Source organism: Phasianus colchicus, chromosome 9 (genome assembly GCF_987193195.1).
Source record: "Phasianus colchicus chromosome 9, bPhaCol1.hap1.1, whole genome shotgun sequence".
NCBI classification, from domain to species: domain Eukaryota; kingdom Metazoa; phylum Chordata; class Aves; order Galliformes; family Phasianidae; genus Phasianus; species Phasianus colchicus.
Window position 1 is genome coordinate 25,347,574 of NC_143444.1, and position 27,186 is coordinate 25,374,759.

General features: G+C 39.4%; 1 protein-coding gene across 3 annotated transcripts in view; it reads right to left on the reverse strand.

The window, feature by feature from the left end:
• LOC116234502 (BEN domain-containing protein 5) overlaps nt 1-27,186 on the reverse strand; it is an 854,963-nt gene that overhangs the window by 84,235 nt on the left and 743,542 nt on the right. For all 3 annotated transcript variants that reach the window (XM_090146639.1, XM_090146640.1, XM_090146638.1), the window contains exon 10: nt 13,770-13,922. In XM_090146639.1, coding sequence (XP_090002765.1) covers nt 13,770-13,922 — 153 coding nt within the window. The remainder of the gene's footprint in view (nt 1-13,769; nt 13,923-27,186) is intronic.

Consider the following 27,186-nt stretch of genomic DNA (forward strand, 5'->3'; position numbering starts at 1 on the left):
TACACCCTTCATTTCAAATGCTAAGCCATAAGCATTATTTGGATATTGGGTTTCTTCTTTCTACTGCATTCTCCTATACCACGGCCGTTCTCACCAGCCTGGGCACTTTAAGCAAAGTAGAAATACAGCAGTATTTACATCTTAGTGAAACTTTCTCACCTAGGACATTTGACTGGTTCTTAAATTAGGTCACACAAATTTCCACTTCACTAACTTAAGTGTTAACTGGGTGTTGCTCTCCCAGTGGAAAAATACACCGCGCTGTTTTACAGCACTAGTAGCACAGTGTTAAACACTGTGTTTTGTGCTATTACTGAAGAACTGACTTTAAGAACCATGCAGCTTTATGACTATTCATTTGAGGGATAAAGGGGAGGATTCCAAGTATTTCCAAAAACGAGTTTTAGCTCTCTTTTGAAGGCACAGCAGTACAAAAGGGAGATGGTTGAGTGGGGAAATATTCATAGTAGGTGGAATGTTGGACTGGATTATCTTGGAGGTCTTCTCCAACTTTGGTGATTCCATGATTCTATCTGGATACTAAAGTGGAGCTCACCATTAGGCTAATCAAAGTCTCAGAACATGTTCCTACCAAACACATAAAAATGAAATTTGATTTCATTTTGGTTAGCAGACCCTAATAACCACTAGACTGAGTCACTTTGGGTTAAGCATAACCTAATGATTGCTGAGGGGAGAAAAAGACAACAAAAAGCCCTAAGTTTCATAGATCCAACTTGCATTGGTTGCATAAAAAGCCTTTATATCTCCTGTTTTACGACTTTTAAGTTGCCAGAGAAGATAGAAACAAAAAGGACCCTCAGCATATAGTTTACAGTTCAGTCATTGTTCCCATGCTGAATTATCTGAGCAACCCAGAGTTCTCTGATTGAACCTTAAAGACTTGCATATTTTCTTATTAACATAATGTTAGTATGTATCAAAACCAGGGAAAATAAGACTTTTTATCTTGTCTACAAAAAAAAATAACAAACAAGAGATGCAATCATTCAAAATGCTAAAATTCTATAGACCAACAGAATCACACTAACACTGAAATGAGCAACAATTCTTGATGAATAGCATATACCAAAAGATATGAAGAATGGAAATACCTGTAGGCTTATTAGCATTCTCAATGTTTTGAAGTCTCTCATGTTATAAAAAGGAAGGCTTTCCAGGTTAATTAGAATAAGATGGAATTGGGTTTCTTATTAGCATTATATGTAGGACTTTCTAAACGTGATATCGCCTTAGTGGTAACATAATATTGCAGAAAAAGGTACACTGAATTTATTCTGCTATATACATATCCTGTTTTTTTCCTTCAAATTGCATGGAAGAATCTTTGAGGACGGTTTGAATACTTGTGGGACAGAGAAGTAGGGCACTCTTAAGGACTGATGGGAAAATGAATTGTTAATTTGCTGTATGGAATAAAATACTTGAGGAAATCTGGAAGAGGGAAAGCTTTCTGACCTCCTGCAATAGAAGCCTTCAAAGGACTGAGACCCTGAAAATGGAGGATGTTGTATCTTGAGTTAAGATCAAAAACAGAAAGGAAGATGATCATACTCTGGAGATTTCTTCATAATGCAAGCACATTGATTTCAGTGGATAGAGCTTCACGGTCAAATGAATGTCTGTGGTAGAATATTTACTGTACTAAAGCATCAGCTGGTGAATCTGGGTGTGTGGAGCCAGCTCAAAATAAGAAGATAACATGTCAGAACACAGTGGTGGTTTGTGAGCACAAGCATCACTCGCAAGAAAAATGAGCTAAGTCTATTGCTCTGCTCAGCACAAGCAAAACAACGGAAACGTTGGAGAAGTGATTCAGGGCAGGCATTAGGACAGAAACGCTCCTGTCGTTTGGAAGCTGAAGTACTTATTGTCACTGAGTATCTGTAAAGATAGTATGTTTACAAAGAAATTGGACAAGTATCTGCCAAGTATAATTCATCTTTCTTCGGGATCCAGTTTGGACTTGAGGTCCTTTTCCAACTGTAATTCCCATAATTTCAGTCAAACTAGATAAAGGTTACTAGTTGAATTTCTCAGAGATGATTCTTGATATAAATCTTACATAATATTTTCATCACAGTTCTTGGCACAGTAAAGGAGGACCATGCCAACAAAATTTGCTGATGACACACCGTGGAATGAATCATCATTATGGAGGAGGCTCTGAATATCATACAAAAAAGCAGTGGGATGACTTTAAGGACCAAAGTGATAGTAGTCAGATGAAACTCAGCTGCACAAGTGCCAGGTCGTGTACTCAGAGTCTAATAAAAAACAATCTCTGCTATAAGCTGAAACCTCATCAGCTGGAAATAGATGAAGAGAGTCTGATGTATTACTTCACTGAAGTGATTTTTGCTTTCTGGCAGAAAATAGCTCAGAAGTTGGATCTAGTTATTGGCAAAATTATACTTGCCATATTTCAGAAGTGAATCGTAAGTGGCTTAAGTAATTTAAAGAAGGATTTTTAGATGGCCAAGAAGAGAAAACAAAATTTGGATCTTTCCATAGTTCGGATTTTTTATAATGCTATTTGGTGTTGCAATTTTCTCTTTTCTTTTTAAAGAAAAGTTCGAGTTTCACCTGTGCAAAATTATTACAAATAGTGGCAATGGCATGAATTAAATCATCTGTTCATTTCCCTGCCAGGTAGTGCTGCAGTTCCCACAGTGAAAAAAAAAAAAAATCTCGAGTAGAAAGGAAGATTTGACTGAAGCAGGTTGAGATAGTGAAATATAAAGTAACCCTTCCAAGTATGAACACATGCAGGTTTTGAAACGATGGTTTGGACTTGGCTCTAAAACAATGTTACAAGCAAGAATATGATTTGATGTGTAAGAAGAAAATAAGAAAATTCCAGATTCAAGAAAATTCAAGTAATGGCAAGGTCAGGCAGCAGGTACTTGCTTGAGTTCTATCTGTTACTCACTAGAGTCTCAACTCTAGATAAATGGCATGGAAAAATATGTAAGCACTGATTCCTGATCTTGGCAACTGATATTGCTGAAACAAAGAGGATAAAATCCATGTATTATTATTGCAAGGAAATAGCCTTTTGCATGCACATTTATTTAATCAAACTTTACTCTGGGGAAGAAGGGACAACGAGATGGGGAAAGAATGTAGGTACCAATGTCAGAAAATGAGTCTATTGTTTCTCTCTGGGAGAATCTATTGCTCTAAAACCCTTGGAAAGCTGAACTGAAGTCATCATTAAGCAAATGCACTGAGCAGGCACAGCAGGAGAACAGCTAAACAAATATTTATTTCTCTGAGGCTGAATCGCATGGGAGTGTCAACAACAGCAGCAGCAAAAAGTACAAAATCAGAGGAGGCAGGGTTGGGGAAGAAAAACACCAAAGACTTTGAAGTTCTTAAATAGAGATATTTGTACAAAATCAACAGTAATTCATTATTAAAACACACAGATACATTAAAGCTCACAGAAGGACTCTGCCTCCTAGCTTGTGTGAGAAAATTCAGTACACAAATTAGCCATCTTCTGGGTTAGGAAGTGCCAAGTAATGATAATTCACTGCTAAAGGAGTGGCAGAGGAAGGATGAAGGATTCCCTCACATTCTGGTGAGAAGAAATACACCAGAAAATGACACCTGGATCTTACAAAATTGGGAACTTTGAGGTGTATCTAGCCACTCTCTGCATCTCAGGCATTTGTGGCAGATTTCCCAGGCCTCCCTATCCGATCTCATCCCTCTTCCCCATGCTCTGCTGAACCCTTTCTGTATGATTGATTTTTCCCACTAGGAATGACAACGATCATCCAGGCAGACAAAGAAATTTGCAAACCAATTGGACAGTTGTGGCAAAAAAGATGCATGGGATGGAAACTCAGGAAAAATCTGCATGTGAAATCTTTACTGGAGGAGTCCCATGGAAAAACAAAACAAAGCAAAAAAACATTCTTAGCCTTTGGCCAGACTTCAGTGTGCTAGAATCCCTAAATCCAGGCAGTCTCTTGGCTGGTAAGGACACTCAACCACAGTGACCCTCAGTGAATTCAACAGCTTAGGCAGCTGCAATACAGCTGATGGATATCTTCATTTTCTCAGTGCTCCTCTGTTGTCCTGCTAGAACTATAGAATCAATGCCCTGAGCAGTCCATATGCACATTGTAAAGGCAAACAGTTCACTATTTCTGCATGTTCATATCAAAGTACAAGAGGGGCTCCAAAAGACAAAGAAGGAAAACAACAAAAGTCTGTAGCTGAGACTGAATGTACCCAAGTCTATCCTTTGAGTTCCTGGTGTACACTGAGTTGTTCTGCTCAGTGACTATGTGGCTTCACAGGGAATTTGTTCTGCTATAGCATCAGAAAGCCTAGGGTTACACAAGAGGGAATATAGGAAGCATATCCAGTAAATGTGGGTCCACTGATCTGTGGAAAAAGAGATGCCAGAGAGGGCTGAAATAACATTCAGGCTCAGTGTCAAGCTGGAGATGGATGGCAGCGTCAGTTCTACCTTTCATGGATGGCAGGAGAAAGGGACATGGTACAAAAACTGTTGCTCTCTTATATAGAGCTATTGGGGAATGAATCTTTGTTTTCTTCTCAAATTGCTCAACACATTAGAGAGAAAAAGGATCGAGGCATTACCACAGTCAGACCTTACCAGGCTCCTAGCATGGTAACCAGGCTATAGGCTGTGCGTCACTTATGATCAATCTTGAGGTGTTTCTCTAACCCAGCAAGAAAGGAAAATACGAAGTACAAGATGACTTAGAAAATGAATTAGGAAAGAAATCATCAAACAGACAGAAATCCGCTCACAGGCTCTAACAGATTGAGAAAGATGAGTTTCTGATTTAACAAGGTCTAGGGGGTTCCTGTAATCCAACAGATACATTTTACCAGCTGTTCACATCTACTGAAGAACTATTGATTGCTTTATGTGTCCATGGAAAGAAGGAGCAAAGTGCACAGGGTTTCAAAACCTTAAGTTCTAGTGTGCTCGCAAATGTTTTCCCAAAGATAACTTGTCTTTTCAAAGAGAGTATCTGCAAACTCAGAATAAGGAGATCCTCCCATATGCCAATATAGATAGCTGACGTAGGTCTAGTAACTTATAGAAAAGGAAAGAGCATGTTCAGTTGTGTGCTCACAGAAGTCAGAGTATCTTGCTAGAAATCTTCCCTGGAGAAGAGCACAGACATAAAAACTTAGAGGATTCATAATTAAAGAATGGTTTCATATTACAACACATAATTAAAAATATGCTGGGTCACCTTATGCCATTTCCATTTGGGAAATGAGCTTTATTTCACAACTGAAGCTATCTCTTCCTTAAAACAAAACAAAAAAACCCTCCACACCTTTTGTACAGTTGAGCAGTAAGCACTTTACCTACTGGGATAAACTGGGATTACGTATACAAATTGCTTCATTGCACAAGCAGTGGCCAAGTGTAAGCAGGACTAGGTTACAGTCTCACCACAAATCTCTATTGATGCTTCTCTCTTAGCTGAAGAGCACACTTTATTTCTAAAGCAGATCTGACCTCTATAAGCCCTCAACTCACTGCCCCAGTGTAGCAAAAAAAAAAAAAAAAAAAAAAAAAGGGTGATAAAAAAGTTAGTAGTTAGTGCTCTAGAGAAAAGGAATGACATAGTTGCCATCAAGGAAGAATAGACGTGCCGTTGGGAAATGGACTGGAGCCCAGATGATGTCAAATCTATCTCAATGAAGAGTTTTACGCTACCAGCTATAACTCACTCACTCCCATTTTCTAGAATGCTTTATTGAAGTCTGTGAAAGTTAGAAAGGGAGCACAGAAATGCACTGACTTTGAAATCTTTTCTACAGAAGACTGTAAACAGTGCAGTTACCAATTCTGACTCTTCTGTTAGCCCGTCCACAGGGTGCTATAAGAGGGGTGCAACTGGCAGCTCACTTTTCCCATAGAGATAGATCTAATTACTGCCATGGCACGGCCAGCACTCACTGCTTTGAGCCTGTCACTCTCACAGCTATTAGCTCACTAAGCTATCTTACCAGCAAAACTGATCTCCTTACTTCTCCAGAAGCAACGAGGCAACTTCTCACTTCTAAAGCCAACTTAACTCTCTCCTCACACCCATCTCTCACCAGCTCCATTAACTCTCTTAATAGACAGGAAAGTGTTTTTTTTGGTGATAGGCAACCGACTTTATGCCAGCTGGGTCTGGAGACATGGAAATCATGGCATTTAGAAGGCTGCTATCAGGCAGCCATCTTCCAATTCATTTTACAAAGAAGCTGCAGATAGCATCTGAAATGTAGACGGATTACAAAAAAAAAAAAAAAAAAAAAGGGGGAACACAGCTTAAAATTGCTCCTTGACTCATCTCACCTTGCAGCTTTGCCATGTTTGTGATGCACAGGAGAGAAATGCATTTCATCTCAAAATCATGCATGACTGATGAAATCTGGGAAGAGGAGATTTTGAAAAGTTCAGGACCGTTTCAAAAAAGGGATCCCCCCTACTTGAAGGTATTCCAGATCCTTTGTGGACAGACAGACCGGGTTGATATTCTTGTGGAAAGAGTTTTCTCACATCTTTCTGACAGTTCCACAGATAACAGCTTTTTGTTTCATAACTTCTGTGCCCAGTAGGGAGCACTGAGGTGATCAGAAAGCCTTGGGTTTAATAAGAAAATATTTTCTGAACTGGAAAAAAAGAGAATTCAATTTGTAGAAGTCTGAGGGAAGGTGTACAGAGGAGATCTGACATGGTTTGCCCAGAATTCCTAAGAACGTGAAAGAGAAAAGCCTGAAACTGAAATCTTAAGAGCAAATATTCTCAAATCTTAAAACGTTTTGACCAGCTCTACTGCCTGGCTCATTTTAATTCCTTCTTACTGCTTGGAAGCAGCATCAGCATCACACTGTAGGAGTACCATGAACTCAACCTGCCTAGCACCACACTGTCAGGCTTTAAAGCATTTCTCCTCAGAGAAATAACAGTTTAAAAGTATTTTGTAACCACACATCTGCTCCCTCAGGATCTCCATTATTCCTCTGATGTTTGTGAATGGATACCAACATCTTTCCTTCAACCCTCCCAAGTGTCTTTCAGTCATGCCTGCTTGAAACCTGCTGACAAAAACACACATTTGCATGGCCATTAACATAGGAACTAAAAGGAGGGAGCTTTACAGGCTCTCAGTTCATGCCTCAAAACTAAATCTACCAAATTAGCTTTTCTTTTAAGATAGAAAACCAACTGGGTTTCATGCTTCATGGTTTTAGCTGTTCACCTGTGAGAGTTGCACTTGACTTCTTCTGGTAATCTGTGCTCCCCTCTGTGCAGTGCTCTGCTGCTTTTCTCTGCACCTTGGACCAGTTACACTGGCAGCACCAGCATGGGCATTTGGCCTGTTTTAACATTCCCCAGCACCCATCCACATGCACTGAAATGGGTTGTACATAGAAGCTCCCACCTCCTCAAGCAGTACAGCACCAAAGTGCACCCCTACAGAGCGGAGCGGATACTTGTAAGGGATCTGCACATGCTTCTTGGTAATAATAATAATAAAAAAATCTGCTTTCCTCTCTCCTCCTCTCTTTCTTCCTTAAAACATAAAAAATAAAAAAAGAAATGCAACCTCTGCTTCCCAGAGAACATCCTTCCCCAAAGATGCCAAAGCTAGCATTTTCTAGTCTAAACTCTACAGAATAATCACACCATTTAGAAAATAACTTGTGTCTCTGGAGTTCTCACTTTCCCTATTTGTCAGTAGAAAATGAGACGTTTCCACAAAATATACAGTAAAATAGCCTTTAGCAATAGCGTGCAATGTTTCTCTTTACAATAGTTTTATGAGCATGTGTGCAGTCTCCTGGGAGTGCTTTCATAATCATTTATACAAATGATAGAAACTTAGGACAATGAGAAGCAGAAAGGGAAATACAACCATCACACAAGCAGTTGCTTTGAATACTCTGCAGAAAAAGTGGTTTGTTCTGTGGCAGAGATTTTTTGCTCCTGCTCTTTTGTCTATCCAGAGCAGGAGATTACAACCCTTCCTGAGGAGATGTTGTATGCACTACATCCAGTCCTCCTGGACTGTCTGACTACTCCAGAAACGGTTCCTTTCTGAACCAGGTTTTATTCTACGTCTGTTAATATATCATGTACTAAAGTGATAATACACAGAAAGAGATGCTGGGAAGGGGCCAATTTCTCAATTCTTGACCCACTTTCCACTCCTCCTTCGTTGCACAGTTTGTCCCAGTGCAGTGAAATTTCACAGAACTGTAGAATCATTAGGGCTGGAAAAGGCCTTTAAGATCACCCAGTCCAACCCCAACCCATCCCCACTGATCGTGTCTCTCAGTGCCACATCCCCACAGTTCTTGAACACCTCCAGAGACGGTAACCCCTCCACCTTTCTGGGCAGCCTGTGCCAGCGCATCACCGCTCTTTCTGAAAAGAAATTGTTCCTAATATCCAATCTGAATTTTCCCTTGGCACAACTTAAGGCCATTACCTCTTGCCCTAAATTTGCAGCACTCTGCAAGAGAGATGACTTGCATCTGAATGTGAAGGAGCTCCTTTTATTGGTGCCATTCTAGGAGGCTGCCAACTGTTCCCACCACCTTGGCATTTGATAAAAATTATGAGTGTCTCTCTGAAATGATGTAAATATGCTATAAAATTATAGAAAAAGTTATTTCTTCTGCACCTAGTCAAAATTTCTACCTGTGTGGGGATGGAAAAGGGACTGCAAACTTATGTGCACAAACAACAGAGCAAAAAGGTGGTGAAAGAAGATCTGTTTACTCAAACACTTTTACTCCCTTCCTTTTCCTCTTCTTTGTAATACAAGTCAATTCATCTCTCTGTATTAAAAAAAGAGGAGTGGACTGGTTCAGCAGTAATGGAGCAGTTTCATTTAGCTGTGAATGTCTTGTGAGACAAAGATCTATCATGATCAGAAAAGAACAGGCTTTACAGCCTGTTCCTTGTGCCACCAGACAAATGCTTCCTCTCTCTCCTCACCCAGCCTCCAAGAATAAATAATAAATGTATGGAGAAACTGTCCAAGAAGCAAAGCAGCGAGCAGAAATGCATCCCAGAGGGGCAATGAAGTAAATAAAGCTATATTCATCTTCCTGGAAATGCCTTGCTACAAGATAATAAAAAAAGGAGGTAGGATCATTTCTTGTCCTCCAGTTTTAACAAGATTCTGAGGAGATCTGTTAAGCTTTCACGATGTTAACAAAACTACCTGAATGCAATAATGCAACTTATTTATGCTTTCTTGGACAAAGGTCTTTTTGGCTGGCACAATAGAGAACTATTTAGGAAATAGTGGGTGGAGACAGTTTAGATTTTACTTTCGGATGAATTCCAGGTCTGAGAAACCTGCTCACTGCTCTCCCATTCCCTGCTCAGTCACATGCAATACAAACTGGCTCTTCTTTATTTCAGAACAGATTATTGAGTTTGCTCCTTCGCTGTTCACCAGCTGTTATTACTCCCTCTGGCACTTGTGCCAGCACTTCCTTCAGAGACAACCCCAAATACACAGGACTAAGAAGGAGATGTCTAGCCAGAGTAAGTGACAACAACTAGTTGGGTCTGCCGATGATAGATAGAGAGAGGTTTGCTGGAAGGAACACGTTTCAACTAAAAAGGCTGGGATGTGTAAGGGGGATACCGTGGAAACAAGTAGACCTACAGGAGACCTAAAGGAAAGCAACAGAAAATATAGATAGATTCAAATCTCTTGTTTGGTTGACTTTCAAATTTAGACATCCAAGCTAAAAGAACCCAAGTAAATCACAACAACAATGAAGAAGTCAGTTTTAACAACAACAAAAAAAAGTAATGGACCAGACCATTCCATGTTTGAGATATTTCATCTTGCTGAGTCAATGATACTCTCAAAAATATGTTTTAGGTCACTAGGTTATGACACTGAAAGGTTCCAAAAGGAAATTAGGTGGGTCCTTGCTCAGGGATTTTACTACTGAGTGCACAACATGGCTTAAACCATGCAGTAGGCTATGCGAACTGCTGCCGAAGATACTGGCACTTGGGAAACGTGGGTCTTATTCTCTGATTTCCCCAGGCAAGTGCCTTTCGACCTGCTATTCTTTTCTTTCCTGACATGACTGGAAGCTTTTGCAGTACGTGGTCTTTCTCACTAGGTTTACCTACTGTCCAGTGTAGTGGGATCCCAAGTCACTACTAGGGTCTTTGCTAGAGCCACGGCACACAAAAGAGTATGACAAAGAGTATTTCAAAGGAAGCTGCTCTGCTGGAAGATTGAAAGCAAGAAAAGAAAACAAGAACTCAAAGGTGTCCCAAGTAGCACCAGTTTTGAGTCAAAAGGAAAAAACAAACAAACAAACACCCACAACAGAAAACAATCACAAGATTAAGCCAAGTACTTCTAGTCTTTTTCATCTCACTGCAAAGCAAAGCAATCTTTACAAAATGATAATGCCATCCATAAAAGACTGTGGTTGTTTCTTTTAAATGAACCAGAGCGAACAGATGGTCTCCTCTCATACTATCACAAAGGTCAGAATTAGCCACCCCTAAGACTAGCAGGTTCTTGAAATGTTCAAGTGCTTGTATCTTGTTGTTATGACTAATCCACTCTCCAGAACAAGAAAGGTCAAATGAAGAACACTCCTCCAAATAGTGCAACAACTCTTAGCCATGGCTGATGTGTAATGCGCTCCGACGTGGTGTCAACAGCTGCTCCTGAAAACCCAGTGAGTCAGCCTTTCAGAAGAGCTTGTCAGCTCTCACTGTTCGACTTTTCATACAGATTATATTTACTCCCCAGTGTTTAAAAATAGCCTTCCTAAACCCTGAAATCATAAAATGTTTTACTTCCAGAATTGTCCTCTTCCCCTGAGACAGCTGCCCATGTATCTCTCTCATGTATCTGAGAGCAAACCTTCCTAGCTCTTCTTTCATCCACTTTTCCCTTCACATGCTGACAGCCAAACCAAAGGCAGGCCCCAGTATCTGAAGCCACATACAAATAAAGGACTTCTGTCTCCTTTCACAACTTTTACCTTCAAACCACAGTCAGCCCTCCAGCGTACTGTGAGGTTAAGTGTTCTGCTCAGCAGATAGAGTACAGAGATGCTGGTTGACTTGCCTTTGGTCCTACAACACACGTAGGCACATATCCCCTATTCTAATCACCAAACTCCCTTGCATGCTGTCATTTAAATAAGAAGGCCTATTGGAAATGACAGGTGAAGAAAGCAGTCCAGGCATGAAATGCACCCTAAAGTATATTAATAGAAGGTTGCCAGACAAAACAGCACAAGGCATTTGATCGCATCATCTAGGCTTGTTGTTCATGCTCCTTTGCATCTGGCTGCGTGATTTCTGCCAGATTCTCAGCTGGAGGAACAGGCTAGGATTTGCCTGCTTCCCCTAACCCGTGCCGGGCTCAGCTGCAATCATGCAGAGCACTGAAAGAAATCCCTTTGAGTTGGGATTCATTCTGAACATGTAAAACCCAGACAAATGACTGCTTCTCCAAAGTGAATCCCATTTCACAGCAAGTAGGTTATTAGTGTGGAACTCCATACAAGTAGCCTGCATTCAAAAGCCCTCTGCATTATTAATAGAAGATGAGCTTTTGACATCAAAGGAGAACCATTATGTATGCTAAACGGTGGCAAAAATTGTACCCGCACTTCAAACCTTTTCAATTCTTTGTCCCTTGTAAATCAATCAAGGTTGACAGATGCTTTAAGGAGAGTAATCTTTTCAATGATACTGTCAATGGATAACATAATGGAACATTGTCTCTGTGCTGTGTGAAGACATGGAGCTAGTCAATTATGGACAACACTTCATGCAGCCGCCAGTTTTCACTTGAAGTGCTGCTGTTGAAGTATTATAATCCCAACAAATGGCCGCAGCAGCACACAATGTAAATGAGACCTCCTGAAGCTTTGGAAAATTAATTAGTAACAACAGTGGTCCATTCCCACACTTTCAAACACCCGCCTGGTAATGTTAACGATGCACTTCCCCCCTTCCCTTTGAGCAGTCAATAGGGCATATTTACATACACTATTTTTAATCTTCAACACTTTTCTTTCCCTCCTTTTTGAAAACATAGGAAGCTCTGGATTCTTTTCCTCTCTTTCCAGCAGCAATATTCACCCCTGATATTTCTAACTAGTCACATAACCCACATGGCTGCAGCTGAAAACAAGGGAACAGAAACTTTGTCACTCAGAGCAGTAATATTCACTCCTCTTGCTTCCCAGACATGGGACGGTTCATGGCTATCTCCTTTCCAACACCTCTATACCCTCAGCTGTCCTGATAAGAATGACTTGGCTGGATGGCAGGGGAAAGGCTTCTGGTCTCCAGAGATCAGTAGAACGTGGGTTGGAAGCTCAGCACTCTGAGTGTAACACCAAAGTTAAACCTGTGGTGCTCTAGATGTCAAGATGCATGTCTGATAGCTGGTTTCTACAAAAAGGAGATTGAGAGTCAAAGGGTAGAGACTGCTCTGTATATTTGCCTATTGGCTTCCATTTCCTACATCATTTTCTCAAAGATTTTTCCATTGTCAACTGAGACTTCCACTAAGAGGAACACAGTCTCCCACAGTAACTGAGAGAAATCCCACCACGATGAAAATGGTCTTTTTCCCAATTGTAGCAAATTTTGCTGTGCAGACACAACTACTTTTGCGTCTGATATTAGATTTTGTTTCTCTAGAGCTAAACACATGGAATGTTTCTCTACCACCACTGCCACAGGCTGCTTGAGATGACTCTGCAGAGGAGGCAGGCACTATGCCCAGCTGGAGAAGACTCATGCTTCTCTCTCTGTACCAGGAGGATGAAGTATTAGCAAGAAGGGGATAACAGACTGAGAAAATATATAGTGGGTAGCAAAAGTGGGTAGAAACATAACAGGTGTAAAACCAGGACCTAAAAAGTAGGTTCTTCCACTCCTCTTTGCTTGGTGCAGGAATCCAAAGTGACTTTAAAATGAGTTTGTTCCTACCCTATGTGCCAAATGTCACTCACTGCCCTTCCTCCTGACCACTGAAAGTTGCCCTAAATCCACCAGCTTCTCCAGAGCAACTCCAACAAGTGCTGGATAAAGATCTTTTCCCTCTATTTGAAGCTCACTCCTAAGATATATATATATATATCCTCTACCACCTCATTTATAGGAGCTTGCCAACTATTTCCAACACTCAGAGATAACTGCACACAAACTTTCTTCTAAGTTACAAGACACATATTGAGCGATTGCAGATTTTCTTGAGAAACATTTTCCCATAGTAGGATCAAACAATTTTAAGAGCATATATAACCCTTGTCACAACTTGCAACAGAAAATTATCTAACCTTTTTCATCAAGTTTATTTTTCTAATCTCCACTTGATATTATAGCATTACTTAAAGCATACAAGTCAAAAGGTTGTGAATGTAATGTAATATAAACACTGAAACATTAAACCTGATCCATTTGATAAAAAAGATCTTCTGATAAAAATTAAATGTATCAATAAATCAGAAGCAAAGGTTATAACATGGAAAATGAAGAACCTGCTTCTAACAATACATGAGATCACATCGTACCACTTTGGGAGAAGGTAAGAGGAAGGATTATGGCAAATCACGACTAAAATTTTAAATAGTCCTATATTCATATTAAAATTAGTACAATTCAATTCAATTAAAAATTTATCATCAAAAATAAACTGGGCACACAAAAACGAATTAAGATAACTTACATAAGAGAAATCTTCAGCATTCTGACAGAGTAGCTTGGGGAAAACAGCCTGTCGCTGAAATCTTTCCTCGTTTTCAAAGATGTTCCCATACATGAAGCCATTCATCATGGTAGAGTGGGCATGGATGTCAATGTAGAACTCCAGGTTAATCTTCTATTAAGGGGGAAAAAAGCAGACAAAAAAAAACCAAAAAACCACAACGTGAGATAAATCATAACTGTGTTCTGTAGGTTATGCCTTCTGTAAATCTAATACTGCCATTCCACAAATATATCCATGGTGCCAATGCCAGGTAGCCATGATAAAGACACTATTAATGCATCCAGCCATTCACACCTTCTTACAGAACCTTGACAGACATTTCTCTATCTGTCCTGAGCAGGCTGAAACAGTTATGCAGCACAGATAACATGCAAAATAAAGCTAAGGCATTCTTCTTTGCATTACCACAGGGTCACTGCCACTGATAAAAATATGTACCTTCCAGTTCCAGAGCAAGATTGTTAAGGCATTACTGCATGGCTGTGTGTTACATATACAAATCTATCCATTCTGGCAGCTCAGAACTGTGTAAGTAAGAACTTCATGATTTCCCATGCAGTTTATTTCTGTTTATAAAGACAAATACCACAATTTTCTAATCCTACTTTACACATGGAAATTTGTTTTACTCTACTTTGTGTCATCCAACAGAAAAAAAATACCAAAATAAAGTGCTGTGAATGCCTGCTTCCAGCTTGTAGCAACCCTTGCCAGTAAAACGCAATGTGCAGCTCTCCAGACGCATCTGGTCTGCACACAAAAGTTGCTCGGGCTGCTGGAGAATACTGAGCTACATATCAGTCGAATGTATTACAAAAGCAGTTCATGTGACAGCAGTGTCAGCTCTTCTAGACAGTCTCTAATGGGGGGAGAACATCATTTGGTATGTGATACTAATATGATACAGATTTACGTTCCCTTGGCAGAAAACCAATGTACAATACACACTGAATGTTTAGTTTAATTAAACAGCCTAGAGAGAGTAATACTGCATCTTATTAAGCCTCTCCAATGTTAAGATGTTAGCTAATGCAATATCGATATCTGACCATGCTTCATAGAAAAAAGAACATTTAATTGAATTTGACTCTAAAACAATAAATTGTCTGCTCGTGCCAAAACATTTTGCTGTGCTGTAGAGGACCAACAGGGCAATAAAGCACGCATCTGCAATTTGGAGATATAGCACTAAGGAGAAAGATTAGCATTGACAGGATGAAACACCACATATGACTTTCTTCCTCTCCAAACATGCACAAATTAAAAATTAAGATTGAATAATGTTGTTTTTTTTTTATTTCCATAAGATAATATCCCCATCAGAAACAGAATTTGCTGAGATCAAATGTACACCTCTACATCACCATAAAACTGATTGTGTTGTAGACTTCAAACAGTGACTTAATGTTGAAGGGAGGAGATAATCTAGTTGCAGTGGGTATTTATAAAGCATGAACGTCCTTCACAAAGAAGTCAGTGACCTAAGACATGTTTATTGTAGAACAACTAGAAAGAGTTCTTCATAGGGATGTAGTTATTAATGTAAAGTAATTGAGAAGCACAGCAAGATATACCATAGACTAGTATCACTTGTGTCTTAAACAGCACAATTAAAAGCGGTGGCTTAGATGGTATAATCTGTGCTGAGGTATCATATGATACTTCTTCATCTATAGTTCTCAAATTGTTTCCAAAAGAAACTAACAAATGCACAGAAGCACAGATCAGTCATACAACTTTCCATATGGTAATAATTCTGTGATTCTGTGATTATCTGGCAAAAAACCCCACACCTGTACAATATGTGTAAGTGGAAACCCAGCTTAGCTTTGATTTGACCAACCAGCCTTACACAGTATCAATAGACAATTTTCAAAAGTCTCTTAGGATTCTTACTAAAAAGTTACTGATAAAGGTGTTCAGGGGAATTTTAGATACTCTCTTGGTAGTACTGAATTTTTTTATTTTTTTTTTAAGATCTTTCTTGATTATCAAAAACATTTTATGCCGGTTATTATTTGTGAGCAAACACTGTCACGGAATCATAGAATTGCTCAGGTTGGAAAAGACTTTCAAGATCATGAAGTCCAACCACAACCTAACCTGTCCTGCACAGGCACCACCTTGACCTAAAGATTACATTTCCAGATTGCTCATTCGGAAACCATGACATTCAACACAGAACTCATCACCTAGACAGGTGATTAAACATTTATCCAGCTACTCATTACAACATATTTCAAGAGAGTCATTTCTTAAGTCTGCCAACAACCACTCTTCAACTGTTTTTCTCTGGTCTTAGTTCCTTACCCTTCTAGTGAGCACATCAAATCTCAATTCCACATATTCCTGCCCACTAAATATAGTCCAAATTTGCAATGCTCCACTCTATTCAGTAAGTTTTTAAACATTGTTTGAGTAATTGCCAGTTAGATACACTGCTCCCAGACACTGCTGTATGTTGGCAGAACAGTATTTCAGTGTTTCACGTTTCTTTTCTTCTGATCACATTTGTTATTTTAATCAAAAGGAAACATCTTGAGCATTATCCACTACAGAACAGAATGACTTGGTCCACTGTTAATATAACCCAAGTTCCTAATGGAAAAATTCTCTTCATTCAAAGGCATAGAGATATTCTGGCCTCCACGTGGTTGATAATAGTCTACCACTAGGATATTATTTCAAAGTAGTAATAACTGTGTTTGCAGACATGTTCTGCAGAAGAAATAGGATAATCTGCAGAACAAAAATGAGATGTGGTGAATTTTAAAGGGAAAGCGAAGTTAGTAAATGTACATGTCTATTTAAATGTGCAGACATGAACACACTTAGAACATAATCCAATCCAATCCACTGTTCAAACCCATGGACATTTGACAGTATCCACTCAGCAGAACCCATCCTGGCTATGGCTTCTAATGACGTAGCATCTACAAGTGAGAATGGGAATAAAGTTAGATAAGGCTCAAACTCTGATAATTACATTTGCTTCAGCTTTTAAGCAGAAAATAATGAATAACGAAGCTCAAACATTTCCAGCTGCCATCGTTGCCTTCTTAGAGACTACAAGTTACATCCTACAGCATTATATTAAACTCATCATTTTCTGCTTTAGAGGTGGAATGCAAAATGATTCAGATGCCTTATAAAAGTCATCTATCAATTTAATTCCCCCAAGTGTCTTTTCTTTGTGCTTACAAGCAGCAGCAGAGAGCTTCTCTCTCATGCTCTCTTTTTTAAGTAAAGCTATAATTACCTGGATGACCTGAGCATACAGAGTTGAGAAAACAAATGCAGACCTGCTATTTCTCTCCTCTGTGTGTCAAAACACTCACTAGATTGACAATGATTGAACCCCACTTCCTAGAAAACAACAGTTAACATCCTCTCCTTTGAAAAGAATGGTCTTTGCCTCTTCTCGATGCTTACTACATAAAAAGGGAGTAAATGAATAAGCAAACAAATTTCTGCTCCAAAGTTTATTTGAATCCCTGCCTTTACGACACATTCTTTTTACTGTTCTCTTGGGTCAGAATAAAACTTCTGACAGCTTGAGAAATACACATATAAATTAGGGAGGGGAAAATGAAAGAAACCGTGGACAGAGAATGAAAGCTCACATTCATTGTTACAATGTGAAATAGTACTGAAACTGTAAACTAGTGTGTGATACCATGTGAAGTGTTTAAAGAAAACGTTCTCACTTGTCTGAGTATTTATTTCATTAGTCAAATGCCTTTAGAAGATCAGTAAGGAGCAAAAGGAAAGAATGATGTTAATAGCCAGTGCCAAGATGACCAAAGTTGGATTTTTGAACAGTACAATTATGATTCTTAAGGAAATAGAAATTAAAAAAAATAAAAAAATCAATAAAAGCTGTAATAAAAAGATAAATATGCATTGAGCCCAGAACATGGGCCACTAGAGAGGTAAGTGATGCAGGAAAAAGCCAGCTCTGTCCACCAGCTGTCACTCCAATATGGATATTATTAATTTTTGGACATAGCAATTAGTTTAGACACAGTCCCAAAGCTTTCTTTAGTCCAGTATATCATACGGGGGATGGGATAAACTCCTTGCAGTGTTTTATGCAAGACATTAAAACCATAGCTTGTCGTTAGTGGACACAACAGCCTCCAGGCAGACTTTCCAGCCTTACTGCTCAGTCACTGTTCTAAGCAAATAGACATGTAACAGTTGGCACCACATAAGGAATTTGCCCTTTTTTGGTCAGAAAGGATTCAGAAGTTCTGAGAACACCTGCTCTTTGAAGTTTCTTCAGGTTTAGGGTATCTCAAAAGAAAATTGTGCAAAGATCTCAGACATATGTTTTCAGATATGTACCATATAAGCCCCATGATAATATTTTGGCAGCTCCTACATGTGATACCAGAAAACACAACAAGCTAATAAGACAAACCAAGGAAAACTGACCATTCAGCATCACATGTTCAGCAGCCGACATTCAGCTGGAAGCCATCAGTCCTTGCCTTCTCAGCTCCAGGGCACTCTGCCCAGTGCCCTGATTCACTCTAGGAATGCACAACACCCATCTATCACTGACTACACAAAGGAACATCAGGCAAAATGCGGGCGGTCTGTATATGATTCATATTTTCAAACTTCCCCTGAAATATCCAGATTTCGATGAGGTTAATCGTACCCAAATCACTTTTCTTACTTCTACCTTCTTCCACATTTGTCCATAAATCTGAGAAGACTAGTATAAAGCCTCAAAAAAAAAAAAAAAAAAAAAAAGTTGATTCTATAACCTCGGGAGCAAGCGAGGCCCACAGTGTCTTCTCCAATTCTACAGATGATACAAGTAAGCCATGCCACTATTTCAGAGACATGCCACTACCTCTTTGTAACCATAGAGGCAACCTCATCTTTCCCCTTCCATTCATCATCTCATAGTGATCTGTTTACCACTGTGCAACACCATGGCAATGGCAGCAATAATTTACATAAGCAATTAATAGTAGAAAAGTGGCTTATTACTTTTAAAAAACTTCTAAAGGTTAAAAAGATTTAAAAAGTATTTCCTCTTCTTGCTTCTAGTGAATGAGAATATGTCAGTTTAGATACACCCTTATTCTTACTGACATGAAGCACAGCAGTCAATTGCTCCTTATTCTTATAGATATAGACCTTTGCACAATCTGAGAATGTCTTAAGTGTTCCTGAAAAACAGCTTGCAAAATCAGTGGTGCATCAATGTTTGTGTGACCTCCTAGCAATTCTTCCTGGCATTTCAGTCATTTTTTTTCAGATTGTCTCAACAATGTTCTGAAAGCTGTTGTTTTACAAATGGACTAGTCCAAATCAGCTGTAATTTAGAAGTTGTTATTTACCCATCTGATTACACGCCAATTTCTCTACCTGAATGATACTTCTTAATAATAGGCACAATCTGACATGAGGCAAAGAGGATGGAGATTTCTGTTGGCTCCATGGATTCATGTAGCAAAAGGATGGCATGTCCAACAAGACTGCTACCATCATACCTGTCTTACAAAGAAAGAGATGCTTTTATTGCAGAAAAACATAGGACCCCCTTCAATGAACTTGAAGCCTACTCTGGATGCTCATCAGTAGGGTTGAAAGGAGCTGAACGTGTAGTTTTAGACCTGGAGTGGGCAGTCAGCAACCTGCATATTCTGATCCTGGTTCTTTCTTTATCTGCTTGCTCCTCTCACCTGCCAGTGCAGATAACAACACCTCCTGAGGATTAGCTGACGTTTGTAAAGCACTTTGAAGGTATAAAGCATCACCGTGAGTACAAGTTAAGTGTTAATTCATCTGCCAGGCTGATTCACTCTTTGACCCCTCTGCAGAGACTTCCAGTTAGTGTCAGCTCTGGCAGTTTTTGCAATTCAGGCACCTGTCCACCAGCTACGGGATGGAAGCCAGCAATTCACACAGGACGCAGAGAAGCCGTCAGATGGTGGTAACATTTGGTCACGACAGGGCTGAATTGGATTTGAAAGGGTGACCTGGAGGTGAAAGGCTCTAGCAAGAAGCAACTGCTGTTCAAATGCATATTAAATTAGGAAGGGGCCAAAGAGACAATTTTAAGACCCAGATCAAGCTTAGACAAGATTTTTGAGTCAGCTGCATAGGAAATTCTTGTATAATTTTTACCCTCGATGAAAAGGAATCAAGAGATACATTCTTTCTGGATTTTGGGCCTGACCTCCAGCCAAAAAATGTGAAGGGTAACTCAGAACAAGGAGAGTCATTGTTCTGTCACATCCTTTCTGTCTCCTTTATACAGGAACAGACATGCAAATAAAGCTGGAGATATGGGTTTTGACCTCAGCAAGCTCTGAAGATTTTAGTAGCCTGCATAATAAGAATAGAGCATTGGGATTGAAGAGGGTATCAGGCCATTACCTCACACTAAATGTACAGGGCCAACTGAGATCATCAACAACTCAGACCTCACTTGCACATCTGTACTTTGCATCCATTGACACAGATACCACACAAGATCTGGATCCTCTGTATGCCCAGCTGGAAATCCTGCTGTGCTCACTTGTCTGCAGCAGCACTGGCTCTACAGAAAGAGAGCTTTTCAGAAAAGGGAGGGGGAAGTTATGGTGAAAAGAATCAGAAGCTTTTGGGGAAAGGGAAAGAACAATATAAAATAGAAGGAAAACTAGTTAAAAAAAAAAAAAAAAAAGCAAAGTTGTGACAGCATGGTTATTCTGGCAATTAACAGCAAAAAAATTGAGTTACAAAACAGAAATATCTAAATGACCATGTTGTCACTGGGCAATCCAGTTTGACTCTTGTCTGGTTCTTCATGTTTTCTCAGTTGAAATGTTCCCAATAGCTGTATCAGGGAATTTAATACTCCTTAGTACTTTTCCTTAGACAGTTGCTTGCTGTGTAACCAAGGGCAAGTAATGTAATGTCTTTAGGCTTCATTAGTTGCTGCCGACACCTGAAGCTATATTAAGTTCAAGAGTTCCTGTTCAACTATTCACTTCTTAGCAGTGCTAATATTTTTCTGTTTTACAAATAACTTTTAATTATACCCTCACAGAACCTTCTGACCAGGGTACAGTCTTTACTTTTCAAGTACATAAATAAGGCCAGAAGACATTGCCTGCCTCTCTTCCAATTACAAAGGCAAAGATAGATTCAGAAGCGATGGGTAGGAATTAGGACTCGCTGTCCCTTAATTTCTTAGAGACTAATCCAGTTGGGCAAAAATACATGTAAGCAAATCAAATTTTCTAATGACCAACTTCTATTGTCTCTCAAATAATATATGGTATTACTCATTATTTCTCATTAAATAAGTGACAGCTGGCAGAATATAAAGTCATCTGGCAGAAGACCTAAGGCAAACATAATAAAGTACTTTTAAAATTACCTTTTACCGCACAAATCACTGCCACCAGATTTTGTCCAAAACACAAACATCAATTAGATAATTGATAAATTCAAAGAAAAATATTCCATCATCTCACACAAAGAAGTGAATGCAAATTCTCAGTCAGAAAATCCTCAGATAACATGTTGCCAGGAGCTCTGTCCTGTTCTTCCAGCCTGTCCCTTAGTATCCACAGTAAGCCATTGGATACTGAGCCAAATACACCTCGTATTTATCACTATTCTTATTATCCATTTAGCCATTAATTCATATTGCAGAATATGACTTTTGTAGGTCTTAGAAAGTTAATGCATTGCCTGTTCACGAAAAGCATGCAAACAGTGCTTGAAGACAGACCAGTGTGGAGTTGGAAAGAGACAAATATATCTGTATGCAAACTGCAAACCCGTCCAGTCAGGTAGAAAGAAACAACTTGAGATACGTCATTCAAAGCCTGTATGGTCACCTTCTTCCGTGGGAAGCAACAGGAAGGCTACAAATGAACACTGTGCATGTGTTTTGCTAATGATGGACAGCTGAACAGCAAACTAATGATCTCTCTGTCTTCCTGGCACAGCCTCACCACAAGCAGAAGCCATCCATAGCTGTTAGTCTTATTCTGTTCCTCTGAAAGTTGTTTCCTCTTTACTTGCACTCAGGCCAGTGACAAGTACATCCAAAGAAGAGATAAAAGTGAAAGCTGATAAACAGAAACATAAGGACACTGAAAGAAATTAGGGACTGTACAGGAGCCATAGCTACTTGTGGGAGGAACAACAAGCTAAGAAATAAAAAAAAGAAAGAAAGAATTGTCCATGACATTCTCTTGTTGACCCAAGATTCATTCACAGCTGGTAGAACAGGTTTTCCTGAGTTTTACAGACTCAGAGATAGCTCACCCTTACAGATCAGCATAGCATTTCACATCAAACTGTAGAACATTTTCTCCATACTTTACACCCAGTGGTATTTATTACCTGTACAGTGCTATAAAAGTTAAAATGTAATGGTCACTTTGGAAGGATCTGCTTTTACGACTAAAAGCATAACACATCATGCCTTTTGCAAGGCACTTATCAGCATCAGATGCATCTGACATTTTTCCCTCCAATATTCCCCAACCCACATTGGCTGATAGGCAACTGTGCTGCTGCAGGCAATACCACCTTGTGTTCTGCCCATCAAACCAAACAGCAAGGCAACTGATGGAGGCTGTAAGTAAAGCCATAAGATCTCAAAGGAAACATATGCCTTCTAAGTACATATTGGGGACCACTATACATACATACATATAAATATATATATCAAACTAATTCCTATGGAAAGAGTGCGCAGGTCTCACAAAACATCTGAGACTCACAATTTAACACAGTGATATAAGAAGTAATCAGAGAGATAATCTGAAGAGCGTTCACTAGGGCAGGACTAAACAAAGCTAAAATAGCTCATAAGAAGAGTATTTCCCACTCCAGAGAGTTGCAGCTGCTGACATTCACAGTGGTTGACAATTTGCTCTGAATTATGTGTATATCAGATCAATGTCTGATCTCTCCTAAACTATCTAAACCATGTCTCCTAAACCATTAGCACTGATGGTCCACGTTCTGATTTCACATTGAGTCACTAAACACCAGACTGACTAGCCAGTTTATGATACACTTTACTGACTGCTTCAGTCGATTGGCTCTTCAAAACCATGTAATTTGGGTTTGTCAAGCTATTCTGAAAGATATAGACAATTTTGGTAACAAAAGAACCCTAAATATGTTGTTATCAACTTAGCCATCTCACTAGCATGTGGAATCAAATCTGAATCAAAAGTGATGCTTTCTTCCCACACTAGGCTAAGGACCCAGCCTCCTGCTCTAATTAGGTTTGGAGATCTGAAGTCAGGCAAATCTGACTAATTTGTACTTGCTGCTGTCTTATAATCCATTTTTCCTCGGTCTAGTTTGTTGCATAAATATAAAATTCCAACAACAGATAGCTTTCATTTTTTGGTCAAGCCAAAAAAAAAAACGTTTTTTGGACTCTATACTGCCTCAGTAATCCCAGGAGTTTCTTCAACACGTGAATAAAACTGAAATCTGAATCAATCTGGTGGTTTCTTCTCTGATCACTGACTATACAGGGAGTGAACAGTGACTGCACTCCTAATGTAGGCTCGCTGATTTACTGCTGAAGTTAGAAGTTGTTAATTCTTTGTTACTGATTTTTTTTTTCCTACAATCAAGACGATATGCCTGACCTTATATATATATGACACTTAGAAACTTTAAAAGTTTCAAATCAGTAGTCAAGAGGAGGGACAGTAAACAGTTCATTGCAATGGTATCAGAGTGCTAAAGGAAAAATGGCAGTCAGCAATATTACTAGCACTTAATATTGCATACTGGCTTGTTGCTTTATGATCATTCCACAAATTGACCCAACCCTTATCTAGAACACAGAATAATACTTGAATACAAGGAAAGAAACAGTACATCTCCCTCTGAAAAGCTGGAAACATCAACAAAACACATTTCAGAATAAGACATTTCTCCATAAATGAATGAACGATGAATGAATTATTTATGTGATATATTTGCTGTCTGCTTGTTGAAACTATTGGAAATACAGACAAGTCACAGTCACATGTGCCCCATGTTTGTCATGTAAAAAAACACATCAAAATAGTTCCAAAGGGCTGATTTCCTTTCCCAAAGATACATCACAGGCTCTGCTAGCCAGAGGAACCAGAGAAATGCCACAGGGTTTACCCTGTTATTCTAAGAGACAAAGAAACAAGATAGAACCCAAACATTCATGACAGCTTAGTGAAAGTTCTCTGGAAGCAGAAAGTGATCACATTAAACTTCAGCAGACAACTAACTCATGGGTAAACCAAACTTTTGGTGAATTTGCTCTATTTCTTCATATTTTCCCCAGCAGTTTGGTCCCCTCTATGCTCGCACACATCACACTGTGAACGGAGAAAGTCCAGAAGTATACTTTAATAAAACTCCCATTTCTCCCAAGAACATTTTCCCTTCAACTTCAGATTTCTCTGAAGGGAGAAGATTTCTGCTATCTCTGATGGTTGGAACCTGATCCTGTCATCATTAGCTTTCTCAGAAACTCTTCATTTGTTTAATGCTGGTCTGTAATAAGAGGCAGGAAGGATAGTCATTTTTATAGCAACTACCTGCCAACAGAATTCATTTCTTTATCCCTTCAAAATCTCACATCTGTCCATGTCTCCAGGCACTAGTGGAAAAAGCTCTGCATTAGTTATTTTTATTATCAACATAAAAATCTTTCCATTTATTTATTTATTAAGAAAAAAAAAACCCAGCTATCTACAAAACTCAGTTCATTTTGTCCTTAGGCAGACATTTAAAGCTATCTGCCAACTTCTTTTCTTAATAACAAAATAAGCGAAGTCTTTATTACACAGAGTGTAACAAAATATGTCCAGCTACATTTACCCAGCTTAGACATATGCCATCCATTTATCAGGCAAGAAGTCTGTGACTGAAAGAGGAAACACCTGATAAAGAAAAGGGGCCCATTTCTGAACCTCAGCCACGGATGAGTGCAGATGATGATGCTGAGCCTCAAAAATGTGTCCTGTCCTGATAGGTAGCCAGGTCCACACTGCACAATGGAGCAGGGACAGATAACAAGAGCCCAGAACAGTCCAGTACAGACCTGTCCGTTCAGAGCAAGGAAGGCTCAGCCCTGTGACTAACCTGCATTTGGGACTCAAGCGTGCATATCTGGATGATGCTACACCAAATGGCTCCTCCAGTTCATCTCTAACATAGCAGAGAAGGAAAAAGCTTGTAGAGATTTGCCCTTGGGAGATGCCATCACATCCTCAACCACCAGCTCCTCGGCCTGACCAGCCCGCTTCCAGGCTGGGGCTTTGATTTTGCTTCTTGACAGCATGACACGATGAAGGCTGAAAATATGGACTTGATTTAGTGGGCGATACTGGTAATAGGAGGATGGCTGGACTGGATGATCTTTGATGTTGTATCTAACCTTAACGATTCTATGATCCCAAACCATTTAAATTCCTTGCACAAATGTCTGTTGGACTCTGATATGAGAACATGGTAAGTGATGGGAATTGCACATTTTGTCCAGAATTTTGTGGCCTACTTCAGAGTAAGCAGTCTCTGAAAGGCAGGGAGGATTTGGAGCCCCAGCCAGGTTATGTGTCAGAGCTGCTGCTTGAACTCTTTCTAGGCTAGCGACTGGCATGTGAAACCCAAACAGCACATATTAAGCTGACACAAGATGAAACGCATTAGGCAGATGGCATGTTTTCTCTGCGCAAGCCAGCACCGAGCATTTCCTCCTAATGATCTCCTGTTCTTGTTCTCACAGCAAAATTAGTTTTAAAGGAAAAAGAAACAGAAAAATACATAGCATGATGAGAGCTAAGATTGCTGTCTGAAAAATACATCAACATCAACAAGAGAAGGATTTTATTCTCTCAATTCCATGGCTTTTATTTATATATATATATTATTTATAAAAACAAATACCCTATTTAGTCAGATGTGAAAAGTCAAAATTTACATTTAAATGGAGGCATTTAGCTGGTTTTTTCCCTCTCATCTTTTGAATGCAGACTATAAAAGACTAAAAACTCTCAATTTTCCTAAATGAAAGGATAACAGGAGAATTTTGCATTCTGAGAGCTGTTCATTAAATGAACAATGTTAAAGTCAGCAATGACCAAAGCCCACCTGATCAAGGGGAAAGGAGCACTGTCTATTAGGCCTGATGGGGATTTACTCAACAGCAGAGACCAGTAGAAGTCGCATTTTCATTGTGCCCCGTCCCCAAGGAGTAAATTATGCCAAATATAGCTCCCTGAGAGCAACATCTACATTTTCAGATGTACAGTGGGTCACTACCCAACTGAAAATCATTGCAATTTTAGAGATTTCAGAGCTACAACAGCACAGGTTTCATTGTTGGAACTACTGTGGATGTTTCAAGGCATGAGGTGGACTGCTTATAAGAGAAAATAAGACAACCTAGAACAAGTCCATAATTGCACTGTATTAAAGCTATTGTAAAATAATGGAAGTGGAGACAAATACTGTGATGGCCCCTAAAGCTTGTCAACAATTAACTCTTTTTTCTCCTACCGTTTCTTCCTGGCAAGGAAAACAAGTTCTGACTCTAAACAGAGTCAATCAAACAAATACACTGTAACGTGCACAGAGAGTGCCATCCCAGTCCATGGAAAGATGCAGCACTATTTTTATCCAATTTATCTCGCTGGAGCAGCCCAGCAGTAACAGATGATATACCAGAGCAGCTCATTCAGTCCAGAGCTGGATTGCCACTCTCTGGCTTTTTCTTAGATGGAGCTGATCCACAGTGTTAAAAGGATACAGACAAAAAGAAACCTCATCATTTTTAAAACCACAGTTAACCACAAATCCAGTCACCACTCTGTGGGGCTTTACATCAATTGTTTTTAACTCTCTCTTGTGTGTTATAATGACAGAGGCTCATACAAAACAAATGAAGAAAAAAAGAATAAAAGAAGAATCACAGAAATAGTCTGGCTGTATTTGTAAAAGCAGAGGAAATAGTACATAAATAGCTGGAAAAGGCACATATACAATCTAAATGCCTGCAGGTAGGAGTGCTATCGCTTACGTACCCAGCACTAGGAACTCACTAACTAACTTGCTCTCTTTAATGTTGAAAACAGTGTTTTCAGTACCCCAGGACACTACCCCTAGCACTACTTTACTATTGGGAAGTATACTTTAATGTTTGTCCATCGTGGCATTGGCCCCTCCATCTCCTGTTTGTGAAGGATAAGTAAAATACAAAGGACTGAGAACATCTTAAACTTTTGACTCTGAATTTAAGCTTATCCTGAGACAAAAGGGTTTAAAGTGAGCCAGCGAGAGAGCCATAACATATTGTCTTCAACCTGTATCAGATTTCTCCCCAAACAACCACCAGCATCTC